This window comes from Moschus berezovskii, chromosome 6 (genome assembly GCF_049115385.1).
Source record: "Moschus berezovskii isolate FMDL1 chromosome 6, NW_MosBer_1.0, whole genome shotgun sequence".
NCBI lineage: Eukaryota > Metazoa > Chordata > Mammalia > Artiodactyla > Moschidae > Moschus > Moschus berezovskii.
In genome coordinates, this window is record NC_142465.1 from 35,405,677 (window position 1) to 35,431,687 (window position 26,011).

Below are 26,011 nucleotides of genomic sequence, written 5' to 3' on the forward strand. Positions count from 1 at the left end.
TCATCTAAGGTGGACAGGGTTCTGAACAAAGGCACTTTAGCTGAACAGTCAGGTTGAGGGGCAGGATTTTCTGAGGCCGGCCATTATGTGTGATTATAATAATAAAAGTGGCCAAAGAAACAGATATAGCATGGAAGAATCAAAACTGACACTTTCCTGTTACACTGCTGTCTTGCTCTCTCTATACTTAACCTGTGTCTTTTGGAAACTGGGTGGAGTACACCCCTGTCACATTTGATGTATGTTCTGTGTTCTGATAATGTAAATGACTGTGCAAAAAATAATGGTTCAATGGAGCAGTTTCTCAGAGTTATCTGAGAGGCTGTCTCCTGGGCTATAGTTCTCAATGTGACTCAAATATAACTCTTTTCTATTTCTAAAAAAATCAATTTTCTTATAAAAATAAGTATAATAAAACAAAGAAGTAAAAAAAGGGAAAACTTTACTCCTAGTGATGTAAACCCCTAATATTTACTCTCTTAACAGATTTCCTATATATCATGCAATGGTGTTAACTAGAGTCATCATATTGTGCATCACATCCCTAGTACTTATGTTACACTGGAAATTTTACCTTATGATCATCTTCCTCCAAACCCCCTTCTTCCCACCCTCTACCTCTGATGACTACTTGTTTTCTATGAGTTTGATTTTTTCTTATGTTCTGCAAATAAGGGAGATCATATTGCATTTGTCTGACATTTCACTCAGCGTAATGTTTTCAATGTCGATCCATGTTATCATGAATGTTAGAATTACCTCATTTTTATGGCTGAATAATATTCCATTGTTTTATCCATGCCTTCTTTATCCATTCATCCATTAAGAAAACATAGGATCTTTCCATGTGTTGGCTATTGTAGATAATGCTACTATGAACATGGGGGGTTGTAGATATCTTTTTGAGTTAATGTTTTCATTTTCTTTGGATATACTCCCAGAAGTAGAATTGATGGAACATATGTTGGTTCTATTTTTAGTTTTTCAAAGATCCTCTTTATGTTTATTGAGAAGATTTTCTTGTGTGGTGACTGGGTCCCCTGTGGATGGGTGCCATTAGTTCTCTAGAGGTTCCCCATCTTGCTTGACTGGGGGAGGGCACAGGGATCAGACAAACAAAGACTTCTGTTGTGGAGAAGAATTCATGCTGAGATAGCTTAGGGGCAAAGGTCTTTCTGTCTCCTCTTCTTTCTCATGACTTTTCCTGCTATTATCCTCCTATTATGAGGAGGCAGTAGAGCCTGGCTTAGAAGGTAAGCCTAGGCTTCCTGGCCAGTATCCTCCTTAGAGCTGCCTTCAGCTCCTGATTCTTCAGACTGTAGATAAGGGGGTCCAGTAGTGGGGTCACCATACTGTACTGTAAGGATAGGACTTGCTCCAGGACTGAGTCAGAAGCTGGAGTCATGTACCTTGAACGGAACTGCAGAAAGGAAAAATGAGGTCCAGACAAAGGCCACAATGCTATTGGGCAGCCAGGGTCCATCCCATCCCAGATTCTGCAAGGATGGTCCTCAGTGCTGTCAGCTATCACTGGTAAAAGCATCTAGAAATGACTATATTATTAGTGAGAAGTCAGTCATTTCTGCCTTCAAATGCCTCCATACATGAGTGATCTTATGCAAGACATTAGAGGAACTGCCCTGAAGAAAAAGGAAGTTCTGCAGCGTATTAAGTGCTACAGGTTAGAATAAAACTAAAAAAAAGTTTCATGCATTTCTATAGCACTTCACAGTTTTCAAAGCATCTTTCCTTAATAGTTATGATGATAATCTGAGGATTTTTGCCTCTTCTTTTCCCTATATATACAACTGCATGTTCTTATCTTATGATGATTGTTCCTAACAAAACTATATGATAGTCTAATAAAGCTGTCATTTTCCCCCTACCATTTATGGCTCTGGGAATTACCTCAGAATCACAGCCCATTATTTTTATAATGCTTCAGTTCAGTTCAGTTCAGTCGCTCAGTCGTGTCCGACTCTCCGCGACCCCATGAATCACAGCACGCCAGGCCTCCCTGTCCATCACCAACTCCCGGAGTACACTCAAACTCATGTCCACAGAGTCGGTGATGCCATCCAGCCATCTCATTCTCCATCATCCCCTTCTCCTCCCGCCCCCAACCTTTCCCAGCATCAGAGTCTTTTCCAGTGAGTCAACTCATCGCATGAGGTGGCCAAAGTATTGGAGTTTCAGCTTTAGCATCAGTCCTTCCAATGAACACCCAGGACTGATCTCCTTTAGAATGGACTGGTTGGATCTCCTTGCAGTCCAAGGGACTCCCAAGAGTCTTCTCCAACACCACAGTTCAAAAGCATCGATTCTTCGGCGATCAGCTTAGTGGACCAAAATTTTGTCCTTTTTAGCACATTTCTCTTTGGCTTGGAAAAGAAGCCAAGCTTTGTAAATAAAGTGAAAGGTACAAATGTGTCTAGCATGAGATATGAATCCAAAATAGTAAGATTAAAATTGTGGGTGTACGTTGTTAAGTGTCATTGGGAGTATTTTTGAAAGAAGCATTCAAATTTTATTTTTGCAATTGTGTCATTATCATTGGAATGATCTTTGTGGGTTTTATGTACTTGGTTAAAAAAGATACTTATTTTACTGTCATTTTTATTTTTAAATTTATCCCTTCTAACATTTTTGTGAAGTGGGTGGAAGAAGTCTTATCATTCCCCTTAGGGCAAATGAGGAAATTGAGAAAAAGAGAGCTGAAGAGTTTTGTCTTCAGGACAGGTGAGCTCTCCTAGACCATCCTTATGATTTTGCACCCCTTACTTCTCGCCAAGTAACAACCAGGCAAGGCAACTTTAGAGCAATTTGTGCAAATCCATTTCCAGTTCACTAGTTGAGAGCACAGGCCATTAGTTACTCTGTTTCCTGGGAGCAAGGACACATCAACTAGAGCCGTTTATGTCGGAGAGAAACATGGTAGAAAAGAGCTTGAGGTTCCAAGTCAGTGAGCCTTGGTTTATATTTTGGCTCCATTCCTAGCTTGTTCTGGCAGCTTTTGTAAGGTACCTGGTTCCTCCTGAAACTCAATGTTCTTTCAGAAAATGAGGTTAATAATGTTTATCTTGTGGTGTGATACATACTAAAATTGATCTTGATTGTGTAAAGCAGCTGTAGTATAGTAACTAGCTAATCAATAATTACAGTACAAATAAGCTTTGGAGACATTATCTTCCAGTAGGAAAGAGAAATGGCATGTTTTAAGGATGATGTATTTTTTTGTCCAACACTGAATAAAAGTCTACCAAAGACTCTAATTTTTCCTTTTGAGGACTCCCAAATCATAGCTTAATGGAAATAGCAAAAACTTCAGTCTTTGTATAAGCTGATTTTTCAGAGTTAGACAATTGAGGCTTCAGAAAGAAAATGATTAAAAAAAAATAATTCACACATCTAGTCCACAGCAGAGGTGGAACTTGAGCCCAGGCCTTCTGAGGTCCAATAAATTTTTTTCCTGCTACTTTGCAATGTTCTGATCTATAGGCCAAGGTTACTTTAGAGTGGAAAATATTGTACATTATATTCAAAGGTTCAGCGATGATATACCTCAATGTTCATGAGCCATAAAGGATGGTGATCACAATAAAATGAGATGAGCAGATAGAGAAGATCTTGTTCCAACCTGTGGCAGAGTTGATTCCCAAGCCTGTCTTGATGATACAGGTGTAAGAAACCAGCACTGGGACAAAAGTGCGAAGGCCCAGGACCATTACGGTAGTCTGAACGGAGGCAGTGCTAACGTAGGGGTCAGAACAGGGCAATAGGAGCACTGGGGGAAGCTCACAGGCAAAACTGGGGACAAGTAGCCACAGAAGTGCTACTGAGCCAGGAGGATGGATTTAACTAGGCCAGTCCCCATTCCTATGGTCCAGGAGGCTCCCACCAGGCCAGCACACACCTTCTTGTTCCTGGTCACCACATGTGACAGCGGGTGGCACACAGCCTGGTACTGGTCATAGGCCATGACATAGGCAGGTTTCAGTGCCCCCTGAAAATGTGACCAAGGAGATCTGGGTGAAACACTCTAGGAGGGATACAGCCTTCCACTTGGAAAGCAAGGTCTCTAGCAGCTTAGGCACAGTGACTGAGGCATAGAAAGCGTCCAGGAGGGAGAGGTGACTGAGGAAGAAGTACATGGGGGTGTGGAGGCGGGAGTCAGTCCTGACCACCAGCAGCATCAGCAGGTTCCCTGTGAGGGTCAGGAGGTAAACCACCAGGAATGTTACCGATAGTACTACCTGAATGTAAGAGTTACTGGATAGTCCTCAGAGAACAAAGTGACTGTGGTTGTGTTCCCAGCTTCCATGGAGCACTGGAGTTTCCCTTTAGAAGGACAAGAACAGAAAGAATTCTCCAACATGTTATGAGTCTGAGAGCATGACTGGGGATGAGGTATGAGCTTCAGGACTGACCCTGGACAGATCGTGTAGCAGAGGCAGCCTTGCCATGTCAGACCTCATCAACTCTTCCCAGCTCAAGGCAATAAACTATTGGTTTATTGGCTAAGGTGGAGATGGTGGGGAGGAAGATGTAGAGAATCAAACTTAGAAAGGAAGGAGAAAAGAGATTATTCAGACTGGAGAAGGAAAGGAAGGGAGTTGTAAACAGCCTCCAGAGCACCAAGAAGTCCTGTTCTCAGGTTCCAAAAAGAATGGAGTTCAAACCACAGGAAGGCTCCCTGACATAGTGAGTAAGCCATAAAGATGTTGACTGACCATCCTGCTGACAGTCCATGACGTGTGTTTAAATGATTGCTAGAGGTATTTTGACAGCTGATCATGCCACAAGACCTTTCTGTGTCACTGTAATTTCGTGAATAATTCCCTAGGGTTTCTCATTAAAAAAAAATTCTGGGAAAAACAAATGGTTTCGAAGATCCATTCCAGCCTGGGTTCAACCTCTGGTCAGGGAACTAGATCCCACATGCTCCAACTAAAGATCTGGAATGTCACAAAGCAAAGGCTGAAGGTCCTGCTGCAACTGAGACCCAGTGCAGCCAAATAAATAAACAATAATAAATATTTTTTAAAAATTTGGGGACAACATTCCTTGGGTTTCTCTGTTACTAAATGGAAACCTCTCCCTTTCTGTGTCAACACGAGCAGAACTGGCACAGGAGTAGTCTGGTTTCATGGAAGCCAGGCAAGAGGAAGCCCTTAAATGGGAGGCAAGGGCTGTGCACATCAGTTACACAAGGGCTTCTGTGAATTTATAATATCCACTCTTTGCACTATAACATCAGGACTTAACATCAGAGCCCACGAAGACCATGCTATTCTCTGAGTTGGTACTAGGGATTTGGATGAAGCCAAGTCAAATTCGGACCACCTTCTGTGCATAACAGAGATGGGAAGGGGAAAAAAAAAAGCAAAGGAAAAGACTGTACAGGCCACCTGATAAAGTAAAAGGGTAGAGGGTTTCGTGTAGAGCAAAGAACTATAGTATCGTCCCCCCTCTCCCATTAAAGGGTAACTCAGGAGGGTGATGAATGAAGATGTAGTTACTATTTATGGCTTGTATACTCACAAGTTCCCAGAGTGAATAGTTTTAGAAGAAGATGGAGTTGAATGGTGGTGGTGGTGGTTTAGTCGCTAAGTTGTGTCCGACTTGGGCAATTTTCTTCACCTGGTCTCCTTCAGCCAACAAGAGATGCTTTCAGCAGAGGATACCTAAATGGCATTCTAACAACAGAGCAAAAGCCAGAGATATGGCTAGGACTTGGTGGGCTTCCCTCAACTTTGTCCTTCCTTTAGAAGATGCAGAGGTAGAGCTTTTGAGCAAGAAAATATCCCTATAGTCCTTCTGTCCAACAGAAAGATTTCTTGACTCAGCCTCCAATACAACAATGTCCAGAGGGACTTGATCTCAGCTCTAGACCTTGGAGAGCGTTGGTGGTCCCTGGAGAGTCCATTAAACAGGAGGCCTGCTCTGATCTATATGAATTCTCCATGGCCAACAATTCCTTCCCTGTCTTGCTTTTCTTCAGTGAGTTGCATTATCTAAGAGGTACTTTTCCGTGGCCAATTATTTCTAAAGATTAAAATACAGAGTTCTAAGGTTTCTTAGTTGTAAATCTTGGAATTCCTTCCCTTCTTCCCTCTCTCCTTCCTTTCTTTCTCTCTTTGTTATATTTTAGAAATATCTGATGATAGATAATAATAAAAGATATAAAATGAAAACTGATATTGAAGGTATTTTAAATTGAGTAGTGTATTAAAGATATTTTAATGATAAAAGAAGAAAGTACAAGTTTATCAAGTTATCCAAAATTAATTGTTTTACTTATTGCGACAGATAGAACTGGACATGGAACAGCAGATTGGTTCCAAATCAGGAAAGGAGTGCATCAAGGCTGTATATTGTCACCCTGCTTATTTAACTTATATGCAGAGTACATCATGTGAAATGCTGGGCTAGATGAATCACAAGCTGGAATCAAGATTTCCGGGAGAAATATCAATAACCTCAGATGTACAGATGACACCACCCTTATGGCAGAAAGTGAAGAGGAACTAAAGAGCCTCTTGATGAAAGTGAAAGAGGAGAGTGAAAAAGTTAGCTTGAAGCTCAACATTCAGAAAACTAAGATCATGGCATCTGGTTCCATCACTTCATGGGAAATAGATGGGGAAACAGTGGAAACAGTGTCAGACTTAATTTTTTTGGGCTCCAAAATCACTGCAGATGGTGACTGCAGCCATGAAATTAAAAGACACTTACTCCTTGGAAGGAAAGCTATGACCAACCTAGACAGCATATTAAAAAGCAGAGACATTACTTTGCCAACAAAAGTCCATCTAGTCAAAGCTATGGTTTTTTCCAGTAGTCATGTATGGATGTGAGAGTTGGACTATAAAGAAAGCTGAGTGAGGAAGAATTGATGCTTTTGAACTGTGATGTTGGAGAAGACTCTTGAGAGTCCCTTGGACTGCAAGGAGATCCAACCAGTCCATCCTAAAGGAAATCAGTTCTGAATATTCATTAGAAGGACTGATGTTGAAGCTGAAACTCCAACACTTTGGCCACTTGATGGGAAGAATCGACTCATTGGTAAAGACCCTGATGCTAGGAAAGATTGAAGGCGGGAGGAGAAGGGGATGACAGAGGATGAGATGGTTGGATGGCATCACCGATTCAATGGACATGAGTTTGAGTAAGCTGTGGGAGTTGGTGATGGACAGAGAAGCCTGGTGTGCTGCAGTCCACAGGGTCGCAAAGAGTTGGACATAACTGAGCAACTGAACTGAAAATATCCAAATAAGTTAAAAACTTTAAAACAGTTTTGAGTTAGCAGATACATACTGTTAGATGTAGGATGGGTAAACAATAATGTCCTACTGCATAGCACAGGGAAGTATATTCAACATCCTGTGATAAACCATAATGGAAAAGAAAATTTTAAGAAATGTATATATAGATGTATAACTTAGTCACTTTGCTGTACAGCAGAAATTGGCACAACATATAAATCAACTAACTTCAATTAAAAAAATGTTAAAAAACTTTGAAACATTAACTGTGGTAGAAAGTTTTTATTATGGAAAAACAAGCATCTACAAAAATAAAAAGAATAGTGTAATAATTCCTCTCTATCCGTCACCTAGTTTCAGCAATTATCAACTCATTGATTGCTTTGACTACATGGGAGTGAAAAATGTGGTTTCTGTATTACATGAATAGTTGTGTCTAAATATGGACATATTTTACTACTCAGAGGTAAATGGGAAGGATAGATATTGAAGAGCCATTAGCAGTCTTTGCCATGGATAAGGACTGAATGATGATTGACTAAATAACTCCATAGATGATAACAAAGAACAATATAGAAGGAACTCTCTGGGCTGAAGAGAAAAAAATAATCTTTTATTTTATTTTGGGATCTCTTCTACAACAGCTTAGCCTTTTTCCTCCTAAAACAGATTTCCTAACTAACCCCAATTATCTTCAACTTCCCACCACCAAAAATAATATTACAAGAATAATTTTTTGTGCCTTCAGAAGCACGTCTATTATGTTTGAGATGATACATCAGGTGCTCTCTGAACTACAAGGGGTAAAAGGACGCCTCATTACAAACTGTTAAAAATAAAAAGGAAAGCTTTCTTTCTTTTTTGCAAAACATGAACCATAAACTCAGAAATATAGCTGTGTTTAAAACAACTTACATAATTCTTTTATAATTTAAAAGATACTCTTTTATAATTTCGTAAAGATAATGATATCTCTCAGTTCAGTTCAGATCAGTCGCTCAGTCGTGTCCGACTCTTTGCGACCCCATGAATCACAGCACGCCAGGCCTCCCTCATCACCAAAGTACATCGCAAAATGCATTTTGATATACCAAAGGAATAAGAATTACAAGTAGGCATTTTAAGCATAAGTAATCTAAAGCTACAAAGTTGTACTCTTGTCAGCATTTATGTTTTGGGGAGTCTTCGAGACTTCAAAGGATAAAAGAGAGTAGCATCCGTGTAACATCTACATAGACTTCATACTATAAAGGGTATAAAGATTTGCAGCATTGTGAGAAGATGTCTTCTGCTCCTTTACATGGAACACAAATTATGAGAATTATGTTGTACATCTCTTGGTCCACTGTCCAGCTCTCTTGTCATTTTCCACTCTGTTGATCAAACACTGAATGTCTATGCATTTGAGCAGAGGATCCATGGGGTTGCAGTCAGTCAGAAGACAACAAACGGACAAGCAAAACCTTTGAAATAGTCAAAGGTACTCCAGTTGTCTTTAAGGATGTACAGACAGATGACTCCTGGGCTGTTGATGTTGCCATAATAGATTCTGGTGCAGAACACAAGGACCTACTGGATAGCACAAGAACTCTACTCAATACTTTGTAATAACCTACATGGGAAGAGAATTTGAAAAAGAAGAGATGAATGTATATTTATAACTAAATCACTTTGCTGCACACCTGAAACGAACACAACATTGTTAACCACTGGTGTGGACAATAAGATGAAAATGTAATATCCAGAAAGAACGTATCACCTTCACATACAGAACCTGGTGGGCCAAGCGTAGTCGATCTCCACTCATCAGTGTTGTCCCCATTGGCCCAGCAGTGAAGTTAGGAGGGGGAGAATAAAGGGTTATTTCAGCTAGTTCCTCCTGAGTTATTATGGTGTTAGTGAATAACTTAGCAGTGGTTTTGCTAGAGTGTGGTGGTTTTCCTCTTCTGGGCAGCAGAAAGTTTTCTCACTTGTTCTTCAGGCTCTGGAGTGGCTGGATCTCACTGATCCATGTCTGAATTAGCACTGCTGGTCTGTAGTTCTCATCATGAGACATTCACCAGATTTGGACATCTTGGAGAAGTTACTTTTTGGAAAATTCGGCTGCCTGCTCAGCCCAGTCCCTGGATGCTATGGTTGTTGGAGGAGGTGAGGAAGAGGTGGGCAGGGCAAAAAGGAAGCCGAGGAAGTTCAGGCCAAGAGTGTGGAACACTGAAAGTTGGACAGGGTTGTCTGCAATAAACATTTAATACATATTTCCTCAAGAACTTATATGGCAATATTTTTGAGAATTTTACCCAGATGAAAAGTATCTGGGACATAGTTATGTGTAGGCATAGTTTGATCAAATGCTCATGGCTTGGAGAGGTTGCTGGTGGCTTAGCTGGTGAAGAATCTGCCTGCAGTACGGGAGACCTGGGTTCGATCCCTGGGTTGGGAAGATCCCCCTGGAGAAGGGAAAAGCTACCCATTCCAGTATTCTGGCCTCAAGAATTCCATGGACTGTATAGTCCATGGGGTCCCAAAGAGTCAGACATGACTGAGTGACTTTCACTTTCACTGGAGAGGTTGCAGTTTTCACTGTAATCCTTGTGGGTTTCTCTATCACAAAATACTTGCCAACTAACTAATATTTGGTCATCTATCAGGTGTGGAGTGTCATCTCTTTGTTGTTTTAAATTATGATATTAATAACTAGTGAGTTTGAGCATCTCCCTAACATTTCTTCCATTATCATTTATCATAGGATATTGAATATTGTTCCCTGAGTTACACAATAGGACTTTGTTGTTATCCATTCTCTTTATAATAGTTTGCATCTGCTAGTCCCAAACTCCCAATTCGACTCTCACCTCGCTCCTACTCCTAGGCAACCATAAGTCTGTTCCCTATGCTTGTGAGGCTGTTTCTGTTCCATACCTTCTGTAGTCACATGAGTTTCCTTTTATAGGAGCATATGCATCATATCATTTGGTGTCACACTTAGAACAGCAGTGTGTATCCCAATTTTATGCTCATATTTCCTATGTTTAAAATCTCATTTTGTACATCTCATCTGTAATGCATCTGAATTCCTCTTTCAAGTAACAAAAATGCTATTTCAGATAAAAATAAAAAGAAAAATTCACCATATGTATGTACCCTGATGTGAAATTGGTGGATCATACGTTAATTCTATATTTAAGCTTTTAAAGAACTGCCATACCATATTTTATTTCTTAAAATATGTGGACAGATACAAAAAGCCACATTTTTAATCATTTCATTTACAGGAAACATTGAGAATAGGTAAAGAAACAGAAAGGGGAATTCCCTGGTGATATAGTGGATAAGAATCTGTCAGTGCAGGAGACACTGGTTTGATTTTCTGGTCCGTGAAGATTACACATGCCAAGGAGCACCTAAGTCCAAGCACCAAAACTACGGAGTCTGTGCTCTACAGCCCACTGGCCATAACTACAGAGCCTGTGTGCTGCAGCTACTGAAGCCTGTGAGCCCCAGGGCCTGAGCTCCATGAGAGGTCACTGAAATGAGATGCCTGTGCATCACAACGAAGAGTAGTCCCCACTTGCTGCAGCTGGAGAAAGTCCGTACAGCAATGAAAGCTCAGGGCAGCCAAAAATAAATAAATTGAGTTAAAAAAAAAAACTGAGAAAGAAAGAGGATTATGGTTGTCAGAGTCTGGGGGAGGAGGAATTGGGAGCTGCATTCTTTGGATATAGGGTTTTATTTGGGGAATAAAATGTAGAAACTAGTAACTAGGCAGTGGTGATGGTTGCACAGTATCATGAGTGCATTTAATGCTCCTGAATGGCAACATTAAAAAGGCTTAAATTGTATTGTTATAAACTTAAAACACAAAACATACAATGCTGTAAATAATACGAAAGACAAAACAATAAAAACTGTAACACAAACAATGACCAGAGATGGAAAGTAAAGTTTGGATGAAGGAGCGGGTTGATGATGTATATTGGAAGTGATGGTGGCTGCAGATCCAAATCTGCCCTTGGGGGTGGTGATTCCTGAAATGGCTCTGGGTCTCCCACAGGTGCAGTTCAACCTGCAAGGGCACTGGTTCCTGACCTGGCCCAGAGTCTCCTGAAGGAGCCAGAGCAGGTTCCCCTGCAGCAGTGGTGAGTCCACAGGGGTCTGCTGCAGGAGCAGTTTTCAGTCTTCAGAGGTGAAGGTTCCTGATGTGGCTCTGGGTCCAATGTAGGGCAGGAGCATCTTCTCCGTGAGCAGTTCTATACCCTGACCTGGTCTGCGTCTCCTGCAAGAGCAAGAGCGGGTTCAACCTGCCCGGGTGTTTGTTTCTGACCTGGCTCTATGCCCTCTGCAGGAGCAACTGCAGGTTCAATCTGCGAGGATCTTGGCCCCTGACCTGACTCTGGATTTCCTGTAAAAGCAGGCACTCGTTGGTTTCTGACGTGGCTCTGGGTCTCCTGCAGGAGCTGATGTAGATTCTATCTACAAAAATCCCACTGATTCTATCACATCCAGGTCATCCACAACACTGATGCCTTTCCTGTATAGCTTCTTTCACTTGGGGTATTTTCAGTGTTCATCCATGTTGTAACATGATCAGTATTTCCTTCATTTATTTCATTGTGCCTAAATATACAAACATTTACTATTCAAGCCATTTTAAATATACAGTTCTTCGGGATTAATTACATTCACATTGTTGTACAACCATATCCCCAACAAGCAGGTTCAGAGCATTCCAATTTTCACTAGTGAAACTCTGTAGCTGCTGCTGCTGCTGCTGCTAAGTCACTTCAGTCGTGTCCGACTCTGTGCGACCCCACAGACGGCAGCCCACCAGGCTCCCCCGTCCCTGGGATTCTCCAGGCAAGAACACTGGAGTGGGTTGCCATTTCCTTCTCCAATGTGTGAAAGTGAAAAGTGAAAGTGAAGTCGCTCAGTCGTGTCCGACTCGTAGTGACCCCATGGACTGCAGCCTACCAGGCTCCTCCATCCATGGGATTTTCTAGGCAAGAGTACTGGAGTGGCTTGCCATTGCCTTCTCCGGAAACTCTGTAGCTATTAAACACTAATTCCCGGAGTTCCTGGCAATGACATTCTACTTTCTGTCTTTAACTTCTGTGGATACCTCTTGTAAGTGGATTCACATATTTTTGTCATTTTGTGACAGGGTTATTTCACTTATCATAAAGACTTTAAGGTTACCATCGTAGCATTTGTTGGTGTTTCCTTGTTTTTGAGGCTGAATTATGTTCCTTTGTGAAGGCCACATTTAGGTTAGCTATTCATTTATTGATGGACACTTGGGTTGCTTCTGCCTTTTGCTCTTATGGTTTATGCTGCTATGAATCTGAGTGTACCCATATGTGTTCCAGCCCCTGGTCTCAACCTTTTATGTATGTACCCTGATGTGAAATTGGTGGATCATATGTTAATTCTATATTTAAGCTTTTGAAGAACTGCCATACTGTTTTTCACAGAGACTTTATTCTTTTATTTTACTCCTTCTATGGTGAATAATACATCTGTTTACAGATCTACACAATCTTGTTTATTCATTTACCCGCTGATGGACTTTTGCATTGTTTCTGCCTGTTGGCTCTTGTGAACAGTGCTGCTGTCAATATATGTGTACAGCTGCTTTCAATTCTTTGGGGTATATTTCTAGGATGGAGTTGTTGAACAATATACTAATTATATATTTATATTGTAAATGTGGAGTTCCCTGGTGGTAAGCCCATCTTCTCAGATGGTAAAGAATCTGCCTGCATTGCAGGAGACCTGAGTTTGATCCCTGGGTTGGGAAGATTCCCTGGAGAAGGGATTGGCTACCCACTCCTGTATTCTTGACTGGAGATTTCCATGGACAGAAGAACCTGACAAGATACAGCCCATAGGGTCCCAAAGGGTCGGACGTGAATGAGAGGCTAACACATCACATTATAAATGTAGGTCGCATCCTTTTCTATTTTTACAAGTAATGTTTGAAGGTTCCAATTTCTTTACATTGTTGTGAACCGCTGTTATTTTTAGATTTCTTTATTTTAACCATTTTATAATATGTGAAGGAGTTGCTGTATTGCAGTTTTAATTTGCATCTCCATCATGACTAATGATCTTTGACATGTTTTCATGTGCTTGGTGACCATTTGTATGACCTGTGTGGAGAACAGTTGTACAAATATTTTCTTAAATTCTGTATGCTTTAAATGAACTCTAGAAATGTGAAGCCTGTGGATATTGGATGTTGTCTGTAATTTCACTTCTTACATTTAAGCCTTTTATGTATTTTGAGTTACATTTTGTATGTGGAAGGAGGAGAGGGTCCAATTTCATTGCTATGCATGTGGATAACCAATTGCCTAGCACTGTTTGTTGAAAACATCATTCCCCCCCCGCCCCGCAATTTAATGTTGTGGACTATTGTCTAAAATGAGTTCACCATAGATGGGTGGGTTTATTTCTGCGATCTCCCTTTAATTTCATCTATCTCTATGTATATCTTTATGCCAGTCTCATAGTGTTTAATTCAGTGTTTTTTTGTATTAACATGTAAAAATGGGAAGTGTGAGTATCTGAAAGGAGAGAGCAAATTAGCCAAGATGGTGGTCAGGTTCTCTTGCCCCACGTTTGTTAAATACATGGCTATGTGACATCTGAGATCATTTATAACGTGTCATGAGGTACTCACTTGGTCACGGGCTACTTTGTGTGATATGCCTATAGAAGCACCATCTGAGAAGTCCTTGAGGCCACCTTATGGCTCCGTGTGACTGCCTATGGTTATGTTGCTGGATCAGCCATGAGAAGAGAGAATACAGTGTGTCTGCTGCTACAGCTGCTGTGCTAGCCAGGAGAGAATAAACGTGTCTGCAGTTCCTACAGCTCCTTGAGTTTTCTTCCAGCTTCCCAGCTCACACCTTGCCTAGCATGGGTTCAGAGAACTGTGCACATAGTGAAATACAGTGAGACAGCATCCAACTTTGATTTTCTTTTTTAAGACTTCCTACTTCTGGGATAAATTCTTTTTTCGGTGTCAAGCACACCTCTGGCTTCATTGCCTAGGACTCTACATCAAGTGTGGGACTTGAACTGATATTATAAGGCTGTTAGAAATTTTCATTATCACCAAATCCCCAGACAGTCCCTTAAAGTTCATGGGTAGATGATCTGAGTTGTTTGGGGATCTTGAAGTCTAATACTCTGCATTTTCAGAGGAAGTCAGCTGATGAAGTTGATAATTCCTCCAGAGATGTCCCAGAGAAGGGAAGGGAGTCTTTACCGAGGAGGAGGCATTACTGCATTGAATTGCTCACATAAAAGGCAACAGGCTTAAGCCTCTAGTTCAGAGAAGGACCAGGGAAGAGGGAAACTCATTACCTTTCTAGGTAATACTTAGCTCTCTCATTTTTTTCCACCTATAATTCCTGACAGAGTTCCTGGATGATGACCTTACTGATGACATTATGTGTGTCAAGAAGATTCTGGATAAAGTAGGAATTAACTATGGTGAGTCTCCATTCTATTTTCTATTTTACACTTCCTCTCCCTCTTCTCAGCCCTTTATTCCCAGTACCATACCCTTTTCTCTCTATTTCCTGGTTTTAAGCTAGAATATATTTTTCAAAACAAAACTCATCAAGCTGACTCAGGTTTCCAGTTTTCAAGACCCACTTACTCCACTGCTGTTTAGCAATTTTCCTAACAAGGATTCCTTAATAGAGGGCTGAGTCCCAGGATTTCCTTCACCTGGACTTGAACATCTAATTCGACTTGTTTAGTACTAAGCCCTAAGACAAACCCTTGTTACTACAGCCCTACAATTTTCTTGGAGTTTAAGAAAATGGACCTTATTCTACTAGGTGGCTCAGTGTCCCTTGCCACCTGGCTAGGAAAGTCTTTCTGTCTGTAATTTTCACCCACACTTCCACCTCAGTCCTCCTGGGGATAAAACTGAGTGGGAGTTTGAGCTAAAATCCAATCAGTCAACTTACCTTGTCTCCTTCTTGATCAGGTTGGCCCATAAAGCACTCTGTTCTGAGAAGCTGGATCAGTGGCTCTGTGAGAAGTTGGGAACACCTGCTGTCTTTGCTGCTTCTGCCCTCTTTCTGTTCCTGGAACTCCTCTGCCCTTTGGCTATCCCATTTTGCTTCTTTGTACTGCCTTGAAGCTAATTTGACTCTGAGCCTGGGCCCTCTAGTGATATTGTTGGACAACAAAGACTATTCTCCAGGGATGTGTAAACAGTGCTCTGAGACTTTTGACTCTTGTTCAGTGCCCCCAATGGCACTTTCACTACAACAGTGTCCTGTGTCCTAAATAAAGGGCTTGATTTTGATGGCTGGTTGTTATTTTCTTCCTGGAGGGAGAGGGAGGAAACAGGGTGAAAGGTGGACATGGCCAAGGGTCATAGCCACCTTCATCTCTATCAAAGAAGAAATAGGCTGAACTTACAACAGCTCAAAGATGGAGATTCCTTTCTGTATCAATTCAATTTAACCAAGTTTTATTGATCAAAGCATAATTCAAAGAACTTTGGAGGGGATCTAAAGCTGGCTAAAAACATCACTTCCCTCATGGACTAGTAGGAATCATAAAATAAACGTTAATAAATAATTATAATATAAGATACAGTATCATTAATATTATGAGAGAGGTTAGAAATGTGCCCTGAGTATTGATAAGAGGAAAGATAATTTATATTTGGTGGGAGGCTGGGAGAAAAAGGGCTCAAGAAAAGATTCATGACGAGTGAATTTAAGCTCGTTTTGAAGTATTGGTGGGATTTTGACAGGTAGAAGTGTGGAGTGGGAAAAGGACAGGAAGAGCAGGGGCTCCAAGAATCTGAAATGGGTGACTTGAGGAGGGTTGAGGTACTTCCTTACCCCTAAGATAAGAAAACACCCTTCACATTGGTTACCATCTAGATGTACCATATCTTCTTGATCTGTTTCTCTGTTGATGGAAATTTAGGTTGCTTCCATGTCCTGGCTATTGTAAATACTGCTGCTGTGAACATAGGGGTGCATGTGTCTTTTTGAATTATGATTTTCTCTGGGTAGATGTCTAGGAGTGGGATTGCTGGGTCATATGGTAGTTCTATTTTTAGTTTTTAAAGGAAACTCCATATTGTTTTCCACAGTGGCTCTATTAATTTACATTAGCACCAGCAGTGTTAAGAGTTTCTCTTTTTTCCACACCCTCGCCAGAGTTTATTGTTTGTAGATTTTTTGATGATGGCCATTCTGACGTGTGTAAGGGTATACCTCGCAGTAGTTTTCTAGTAAACAGTGATGTTAAGCATCTTCTCATGTGTTTGTCATCTAGAAAAATAGTATAGATGACCTTATTTCTGTTGCTGGCCAAAATCTTGGCTTTCTCTGCCCACCAAAGCTCAATAAAAAAATAAGGAGACAGAGTTTGGAAATGAGTTGATTTAATTCTCAGCTGGCGGAGAGGGGAATATAGTAGGCTCATGCCTCAAGAACTGTGCTCCCACTCCATGAAGATTCTAGAGGCTTATATAAGATGAGGGTTCTCAGTCAGGAATCTTTGATGAGGAGCAAGGATTTTAGGATCTTGTCAAAAGCAGCCATAGGCTGGCATCTGTAATGCAATAATTGAGTGTGGCAGTTCAGTGACTCTGTGGCCTTCTTTCTAGTGTTTAACTACAAGGGGAAGGGTGTAGTAAGGGTAAACACCATAGACAGGATGTACTGAGCATAGAGACAAAGGAAAATAGGTGCGAAGTATAGCTCCTGCAGAGTTAGGGACAGAAAAACAAACTTAGTTATAGACATGCAGAATTAGGAGCAGTTAAAAAAAACATCTATTTCTGCTTCATTGACTATGCCAAAGCCTTTGACTGTGTAGATCACAATAAACTGTGGAAAATTCTTCAAGAGATGGGAATCCCAGACCACCCGACCTGCCTCTTGAGAAACCTGTATGCAGGTCAGGAAGAAATAGTTAGAACTGGACATGGAACAACGGACTGGTTCCAAATAGGAAAAGGAGTATGTCAAGGTTGTATATTGTCACCCTGCTATTTAACTTATATGCAGAGTACATCATGAGGAACGCTGGGCTGGAGGAAGCACAAACTGGAATCAAGATTGCCAGGAGAAATATCAATAACCTCAGATATGCAGATGACACCACCCTTATGGCAGAAAGTAAAGAGGAACTCAAAAGCCTCTTGATGAAAGTGAAAGAGGAGAGTGAAAAGGTTGGCTTGAAGCTCAACATTCAGAAAACTAAGATCATGACATCTGGTCCCATCACTTCATGGGTAATAGATGGGGAAACAGTGGAAACAGTGTCAGACTTAATTTTTTGGGGTTCCAAAATCACTGCAGATGCTGATTGCAGCCATGAAATTAAAAGACGCTTACTCCTTAGAAGGAAAGTTATGACCAACCTAGGCAGCATATTAAAAAGTAGAGACATTACTTTGCCAACCAAGGTCCGTCTAGTCAAGGCTATGGTTTTTCCAGTGGTCATGGATGGATGTGAGAGTTGGACTGTGAAGAAAGCTGATTGCCGAAGAATTGAGGCTTTTGAACTGTGGTGCTGGAGAAGACTCTTGAGAGTCCCTTGGATTGCAAGGAGATCCAACAAGTCCATCCTAAAGGAGATCAATCCTGGGTGTTCATTGGAAGAACTGATGCTGAGGCTGAAACTCCAATACTTTGGCCACCTCATGCAAAGAGTTGACTCACTGGAAAAGACTCTGATGCTGGGTGGGATTGGGGGCAGGAGGAGAAGGGGGCAACAGAGGATGAGATGGCTGGATGACATCACTGACTCGATGGACATGAGTTTGAGTGAACTCCGGGAGTTGGTGATGGACAGGGAGGCCTGGCATGCTGTGATTCATGGGGTCGCGGAGAGTCGGACATGACTGAGCGACTGAACTGAACTGAACCCTATATACCCAATGGGGCTTTTGGCATTCAGACCATATTTCTCTTGTTTCAGAGCCCAGCAACTCCCTAATGAAGTCCCCATAGCCTGTTTAGGGACATATAGTGCTAGGCACAGAGAAGGCAATGGCACCCCACTCTGGTACTATTGCCTGTAAAATCCCATGGACAGAGGAGCCTGGTAGGACAGAGGAGACCATGGGGTCGCTGAGTCCAACATGATTGAGTGACTTCACTTTCACTTTTCACTTTCATGCATTGGAGAAGGAAATGACAACCCACTCCAGTGTTCTTGCCTGCAGAATCCTAGGGATGGCAGAGCCTGGTGGGCTGCCATCTATGGGGTCGCACAGAGTCCAACACGACTGACTGGACTTGGCAGTGCTAGGCAAGGGTGGGATAGGACATTCCTCTCCTATTCTGAATGAAAACTAAGACTCAGGAAATAACTTGGTATTCATCACATAATTTTAGTCTGAATTTGAACCCAGTGTATTCCCATGCTCTTCCATCCCTAATTATGGGACAAAAGGCCCCAAGTCAAAAGGGTTTTAGGAATAATCCCTGTGTGTGTTTGTGTGTGTAAGGGCAGGATTAAACAGCCATTCCTCCACTGATCTCATACATCTACTTATTATTTTGCCTTAGTTACATCCTCAGGAAGGCATATGCTCTGGAAAATGTAAAGGACCAGCTCTACCAAGTGTGCAGAGCAGAAATGCCGCTGAAGCTGGGACTGTTTAGCTCAGTTCCATATCCCTGGCCTTCATCTCCAGAGAAATAGCCTCATCTTGGAAATTTCCCCTGTGAGTGTACCACATTATGAGGCCATGATTTTCAGAGGGCTGTGCTGAAGGAAACAGACAATTGCAGAGAGGATCTTAGCCTGAGGGTCAAAGGATGAAGAACAGATAGAAGCCAGAGAGCTGGCATGGAAGTGGTCTTGGCTGATGTGACCTGTCAGTTTTTGGGTAGAACAATTGCTGTTGTCTTTCTGAGAACTCTCTTGAGAGCTGAATGGGAGATGGGGTGGCAGTTGAGCATTTGTTCTGCATTCTCTAACTCCTTCTCCTTCCTCTACACCTGGAACAGGTCTTGAACCAAGTCAGGGATCTGAAATGATCCCGGCTCATATAGGGGATGGAGAGACTCTGGGCAAGGGGTCAGAGTGCACATGTTTCAGCAAGCTCTTGTGATGATGACCTTGGGTGGTGAACTGAAATTTGGACTTTTATCTCTTTGGATCCCGAGCTCTCCTATAGTACTTCCCTCTGACATCTGTATTGTCACGAAGGACACATATTTTTTTTTTCATATGCTCCTTCTCACACCACTATCTCTCTCATTCATTCTTTTTCTTTGCACACCATTCCCTTGTAGCCCAGCTGGTAAAGAATCCACCTGCAATGAGGGAGACCTGGGTTTGATCCCTGGGTTGGGAAGATCCCCTGGAGAAGGGAAAAGCTACCCACTCCAGTATTCTGGCCTGGAGAATTCCATAGACTGTATAGTCCACGGGGGTTGCAAAGAGTCAGACAGGACTGAGAGACTTTCACCCTTCATTAACACTAACAGAACATACTAAATATTGGAGATACAGAATCTGTTAGACAAGGTTTTAAAGGAGGATATGTGCTAAGTTGCTCAATTGTGTCTCTTTCCCACACTATGGACTGTGGCCTGCCAGGATCCTCTGTCCGTGGGATTCCCCAGGCAAGAACACTGGAGTCAGTTTCCATGTCCTCCTACAGGGGACTCTTCCCAACCCAGGTGTTGAACCCACATCTCCTATGCCTCCTGCATTGACTTTACTACTAGTGCCACCTAGAAAGTCCTTAGAGGAGGATAGTCCCTCCTATTTCCTAGGACCATATAAGAGAACGGACTCCTCAGACAGGTCTTCTACTCATTCCTTCATTCGCTCCATAATCAACAAATAGTTACTGAAGATTTACTATTTGCTATGTTCTACTTCATGTGTTACTTATTAAGGACAAAGACAAGAGGAGACACACTGGTTTTATTTCATTTCTTTCCAAGTTACTCTGGAGCTCTAGATTTTGCCAGGCAGTTTTTGGTATGGGAACAAAGAAGGTCTCAGTACTGAGATGGGACTCTCCCAGAATGAAGTGGGGTATTTACCAGTGGTCAGATTTCTACTCTGTGCATAGACAAAAGTAAAACAAGCGAGGGAGAAGCAAAGAGGAGGTGTGGAAAGGGCAAGAAATGGGAGAGAAAGCACAAGCTGTGGAAATGGCTGACAAATTGTAAAGATTTTTTTTACCTTTTCCCCTAGTTTTATGGAGAGATAATTGACATAAATTAATGTGTAAATTCTAGGCATACAGCATGATCGTTTTATAGACATATATATTAGAGGAAGAAATGGCAATCCACTGCAGTATTCTTGCCTGGAGAATCCCATGGACAGAGGAGCCTGGTGGGCCACAGTCCATAAGCTTGCAAAGAGTTGAACACAACTGAAGTGACTGAGCATGCATGCATATATATATATATATGTATAAATACATACACGCATATATATATGCATGCATGTATATATATATACATATATGTGTATATATATATATGCATTGCAATCGGTTTAATTAATATGCATCATCTCAAAACAACTAATTGGGAAAATCCTGAGAGTTCTCTCTGATGTAGAATATGTTTACACATTGAGGTAAGGGGAAGTTTTTTTGGCCCATCAGCCTGAATTTTGTTGAACCGGAACAGCCTGTCAAACTTGCAGAGCATATCTGTTTTAACCACTGAGATAAAGAATGTCTGTTTGGAAAATAAAGATAAAACTCCCTTCACATGATATCCATATTAACATCCTCAAAAATATGGTTCCATTCCCAGACACTAGGGTCCTGCTGTCTTACTCTATATGGACTATAGCTTCTCTTTTTGGACACTTAAGGAATATACCCCTGTCATGTTTGGTGTATGTTCTTTGTTCTGATAAAGTAGGTGATCATGCTAAAAATCATGCTTCAGTGGGGAAGTTTCTCAGGGTTTTCTGAGAGGCTGTCTCCTGGGCTATAGCCCTAAATTTGGCTCAAATAAAACTCTTCTATTCCTTAAAAAAAAAATCGTATCATCTCATAAAATTGAAAGTGAAGTCGCTCAGTCATGTCTGACTCTTTGTGACCCCATGGACTGTAGCCTCCCAGGTTTCTCCATCCATGGGATTTTTCCAGGCAAGAATACTGGAGTGGGTTGCCAATTCCTTCTCCAGGAGATCTTTCCGACTCAGGGACTGAACCCGGGTCTCCTGCATTGTAGGCAAATGCTTTACCGTCTGAGCCACCAGGGAAGCTCTCATAAAGATATCGTATAACGAAAAGAAAGAAGAAAGAGGAAGATCTTTTCTCCTTGTGATGAGAACTCTTAAGATTTACTCTCAACAGATTCCCTGTATATCACAAAGTGGTGTTTACTATAGTCATCATGCTGTGTACAACCCTATTACTTATTTTACACTGGAAATTTGTACCTTTTGATCACCTTCCTCCCACTCTCCACTCCTGATAATTACATGTCTGATATCTTTTTTTATGAGTTTGGTTGATCTCTAGATTCCACATCATATTACATTTGTCTTTCTATGTCTGACCTATTTCACTCAGCATAATGCCTTCAAGGAACTCCCATGTTGTCACAAGTGGTAGAATTTCCTCATTTTTAAGGCTGAATAATATTTCATTGCTTTAGCCATACCTTTTTTATCCATTCATCCATACCTTTTTTTAATCCGTTCATCCATTAATGAACACCTAGGTTCTTTCCATGTCTTGGGTACTGTAAATAATGCTGCTATGAACTTGGGATTTCCCCCTTGGCTCAGTGATAAAGAATTTGCCTGCAATTCAGGAGGCACAGGAGATAGGGGTTTGATCCCTGGGATGTGAAGATCCCTTGGAGGAGGAAATGGCAATCCACTCCAGTATTCTTGGGTGGATAATCCCATGGAGAGAGGAGCCTGGAGGGCTACAGTCCATAGGGTCGCACAGAGTCAGATGTGACTGAGCATGCACGCATTAACATGGAAGCTCATATATTTTTAAAAGATATTTATTATTTATTTACTTATTGACTGTGCTGGGTCTTTGCTGTGGTCTCTAGGCTCATGGAGGTGTGCAAAATTTCTCTAGCTGAGGTGGCTGTGGGTGTATTTAGTTGCCCCACACAGGCTTCTCTCACTGCCTTCCAAGAACCAAGAACCCTTCCAGGCTTCTTGAGGGGCCTGGTTTCATGGGCTCTGGAGTGTGCAGGCTCAGTAGCTGTAGTACGTTGACTTAGCTGCTCCTCTGTATGTGGGATCTTAGTTCCCTGACAAGGGATTGAACCTACATCCCCTGCGTTGCAAGGCAGATTCTTTACCACTGGATCACCACAGACGTACTTGCATATGTCTTTTTGAGTTAGTATTTTCATTTCCTTTGGCTCTATTCCCAGAAGTGGAGTTGCTGGGACATTTGGTGGTTCTATTTTTCACTTTTTGAGAATTCCTCTATATGGTTTTTGAGAAAATTTTCTTGTGTAGTGACTGGGTCATCTGTGGATGGATGCCATCAATTCTGTGGAGGTTTTTCCATGTTGCTTGACTAGGGGAGGGCACAAGGGTCAGAGGAACTAAGACTTACATTTGGGACAAGAATTCATGCTGAAATATCTTAGAAATGGAGCTCTTTATCTCCTCTTCCTTCTCTTGATTTTTCCTCCAGTTATGAGGAGACAGTATAGCCTGGCTTAGAAGGTAAGCCTGGGCTTCCTGGCCAGCATCCTCCTTAGAGCTGCCTTCACCTCCTGGTTCTTCAGACTGTAGATAAGGGGGTTCAGTAGCGGGGTCACCACACTGTACTGCACAGATAGAACTTGCTCCAGGACTGAGCCAGAAGCTGGAGTCATGTACCTTGAAGGGAATTGCACAAAGGAATAAAATGAGCTCAGGACAATGGACACATGGCTGTAGGCAGCCAGGGTCCATCCCATCCCAGACTGCAAAGAGGGTCCTCTGGGCTGAATTAGCTATCACTGGTAGAAGCATCTAGAAATGACTGTATTATTGTGAGAAGTCAGTCATTTCTGCCTTCAAATGCCTCCATACATGAGTGATCTTATGCCGAACATTATAGGAGCTGCCCTGAGGAGAAAAAGGTAGTTCTGCAGCATATGAAGTGCTCCAGGTTAGAATAGAACTAAAAATGATTTCATGCATTTCTATAGTACTTCATACTTTTCAAAGTGTCTTTTCTTAGTAGTTATGTTGAGAATATGAAGAATGTTTTCTGTTCTTTTTTTTGATGTATACAACTGTATGTTCCCATCTTGTCATGATTGTTCCTTACAAAACTATATGCTAGTCCAATAATACTGTCATTTCCCCCAACATTTACGGCTCTTGGAATTACCCAGAATGACAGCACATTATTTTTCTAATGCTCAGTGGAACAAACATTTGTCCTTTTTAGCACATTTAGCACATTTGGCTTAGAAAAGAAGTCAAGATCTGTAAATAAAGTGAAAGATAAAACTGCGTTTAGCATGATATGAATGCTAAATCATAATAATGGTAAGACTAATTGTGCAAATCCATCTCCAGATTCACTAGTAGAGAGCACAGGCTATTAGTGACTCTTTCCTGCAAAGCAAGGGCTCATCAACTAGAGCTGCTTATGTTTGAGAGAAACATGGTAGAAAAGAGCTTGAGGTTTTCAAGCCAGTGAGACTCAGTTTATATTTTGCCTCCATTCTTAGCTTGTTCAGGCAACTTTGATAAAGCACCTGGTTACCCCTGAAACTCAGATTTTTTAAATACAAAAATGAGGTTAATAACATTTATCTTGTGGTATGACACATTCATGGGGTCGCAAAGAGTCGGACACGACTGAGCGACTGAACTGAACTGAACTGAACTGATGACACATACTAAAATTGATTTTGATTGTGCAAAACAGTCATCCTAAGTAGCTGCCTAATTAATAGTTATAGGACAAATAGGCTTTGGATCATCATCTTTCAGTAGGAAAGAGAAATGGCATCTGTTTCAAGTACAATATATTATATAGATATTTTGTCCAACTCTGAATAAAAGCCTACTAAGGTCTCTCTGATTTCCTTCTGAAACTCCCAAAACATAGGTTAATGAAATTAGGAAATCCTTTAGTCCTTGTATAAGCTTATTTTTCAGAGTTAGACAATTGAGGTCTTGGAAAGAAAATAAATTTTTAATATTCCACACAGCAGAGCCAGAACTAGAACTCAGGACTTCTGAATTCTTGAGCAGTTCTTTTCTTACTACTTTGCAGTGCTCTGTTCTACAGATCACCATTAATTTCAAGTGAAAAATATCCTACTTCCACATTCTGGAGGTATAGCAATGACATACCTGAAAACTCCTGAGCCATAAAAAATGGTGACCACAAGAAAATGAGATGAGCAGGTAGAGAAGATCTTGTTCTGACCTGAGGCAGAGTTGATCCCCAAGGCTGTCATGATGATATGGGTGTAGGATCCCACGAGTAGGACAAGGGTGCCAAGGCCCAGGACCACCATGGTGGTCAGGATGGAGGCAATGCTCATATAGGGGTCAGGACAGGCTAACAGGAGCACTGGAGGAAACTCACAGGCAAAACTGCGGATGAGGTTGGGGCCACAGAAATCCTGTTGAGCCAGGAGGACGGTGTTAACTAGGCCAGTTCCCATTCCTATGGCCCAGGAGGCTCCCACCAGGCCCCCACACACCTTCTTGTTCATAGTCACCACATACAACAGCGGATGACACACAGCCTGGTACCGGTCATAGGCCATGACTGAAAGGAGGCAAGCTTCAGTGGCCCCAGAAAATATGACCAAGGCAATCTGGGTGAAACATTCAAGGAAGGATACAGTCTTCCACTTGGAAAGCAGGGTCTCTAGCAGCTTAGGCACAATGACAGAGGCATAGAAAGCGTCCAGGAGGGAGAGGTGACTGAGGAAGAAGTACATGGGGGTGTGGAGGTGGGAGTCAGTCCTGACCACCAGCAGCATCAGCAGGTTCCCTGTGAGGGTCAGGAGGTAAACCACCAGGAATGTTACAAACAGTACTACCTGGATCTGAGGGTTGTTGGATAGTCCTTGGAGAACAAACACAGTGACTCTGGTTGTGTTCCCGACTTCCATGGAACATTAGAGATTCCCTTCAGAGGGACAAGAACAGAAAAAAATGCTCCAATGTGCGAAGAGTCTCAGAGAATGTCTGGAGATGAGATGCTGTGAATAAAGCTTCAGGGCTGACCCAGGATGGATTGTGTAGCAGAGGCAACCTTGCCATGTCAGACCTCATCACGCCACCCAGCTCAGGGCAGTAATCTATTGGCTAAGGTGGAGATGTAAAATGGAAAAGAAATGGGAAAGAAATATGTAGAGAATCAAACCTAAAAAGAAAGGAGAAGAGAAAAGAGATTATTCAGGCTGGAGAAGGAAATGAAGGGAATGGAAATAGACTCCAATGCACTGAGAATCGTCATTCTCCAGTTTCAAAAGGAACAGAGTTCACACACTGGAAGGCTCAGTGGCATAGTGAGTAAGCAATAAAGATATTGACTGATCATCTGGCTGATAGTCTATGGTGCATGTTTGAATGACTGGCAGCGGTATTGTGACAGCTGTTGATGGCACAGAACCTTTTTCTGTCACTGTAAGTTCATGAATAAGTAACTTGGGTTTCTCATTAAAGAATAATCTAGGAAAACTAGATGGTTTCTAAAGTTCTTTCCAGCTTAGAAATTCTAAAGAATGGGGGCATTTGAATCAGTTCTAATGAGGTGGATGAAACTG

The 26,011-nt window shown here is 41.7% G+C and overlaps 1 protein-coding gene and 2 pseudogenes across 1 annotated transcript; all 3 read right to left on the minus strand.

Annotated features, from left to right (window-relative positions):
- Nucleotides 1-1,246: 1,246 nt before the first annotated feature.
- Nucleotides 1,247-8,346, minus strand: LOC129535988 (olfactory receptor 5BS1-like; annotated as a pseudogene).
- A 240-nt stretch (nt 8,347-8,586) lies between these two features.
- On the minus strand, nt 8,587-15,277 carry LOC129535989 (ubiquitin-conjugating enzyme E2 E3 pseudogene; annotated as a pseudogene).
- A 7,665-nt stretch (nt 15,278-22,942) lies between these two features.
- On the minus strand, nt 22,943-25,354 carry LOC129535990 (olfactory receptor 5BS1-like). The gene is made up of 2 exons (XM_055394771.2): nt 24,582-25,354; nt 22,943-23,105 (listed from the first exon to the last, which is right to left on the minus strand). The coding sequence occupies exons 1-2, from the start codon at nt 25,352-25,354 to the stop codon at nt 22,943-22,945; spliced, it is 936 nt and encodes a 311-aa protein (XP_055250746.1).
- Nucleotides 25,355-26,011: the final 657 nt, after the last annotated feature.

Bases quoted from the DNA above. Each gene is read 5' to 3' on its own strand.
- LOC129535990 (XM_055394771.2), bottom strand. From the start codon at position 25,354: ATGGAAGTCGGGAACACAACCAGAGTCACTGTGTTTGTTCTCCAAGGA. The intron at 23,106-24,581 runs GTATGTCATTGC...ATTCCCTTCAAG, and splicing joins TATGGCTCAGGAGTTTTCAG to GTACATGACTCCAGCTTCTG.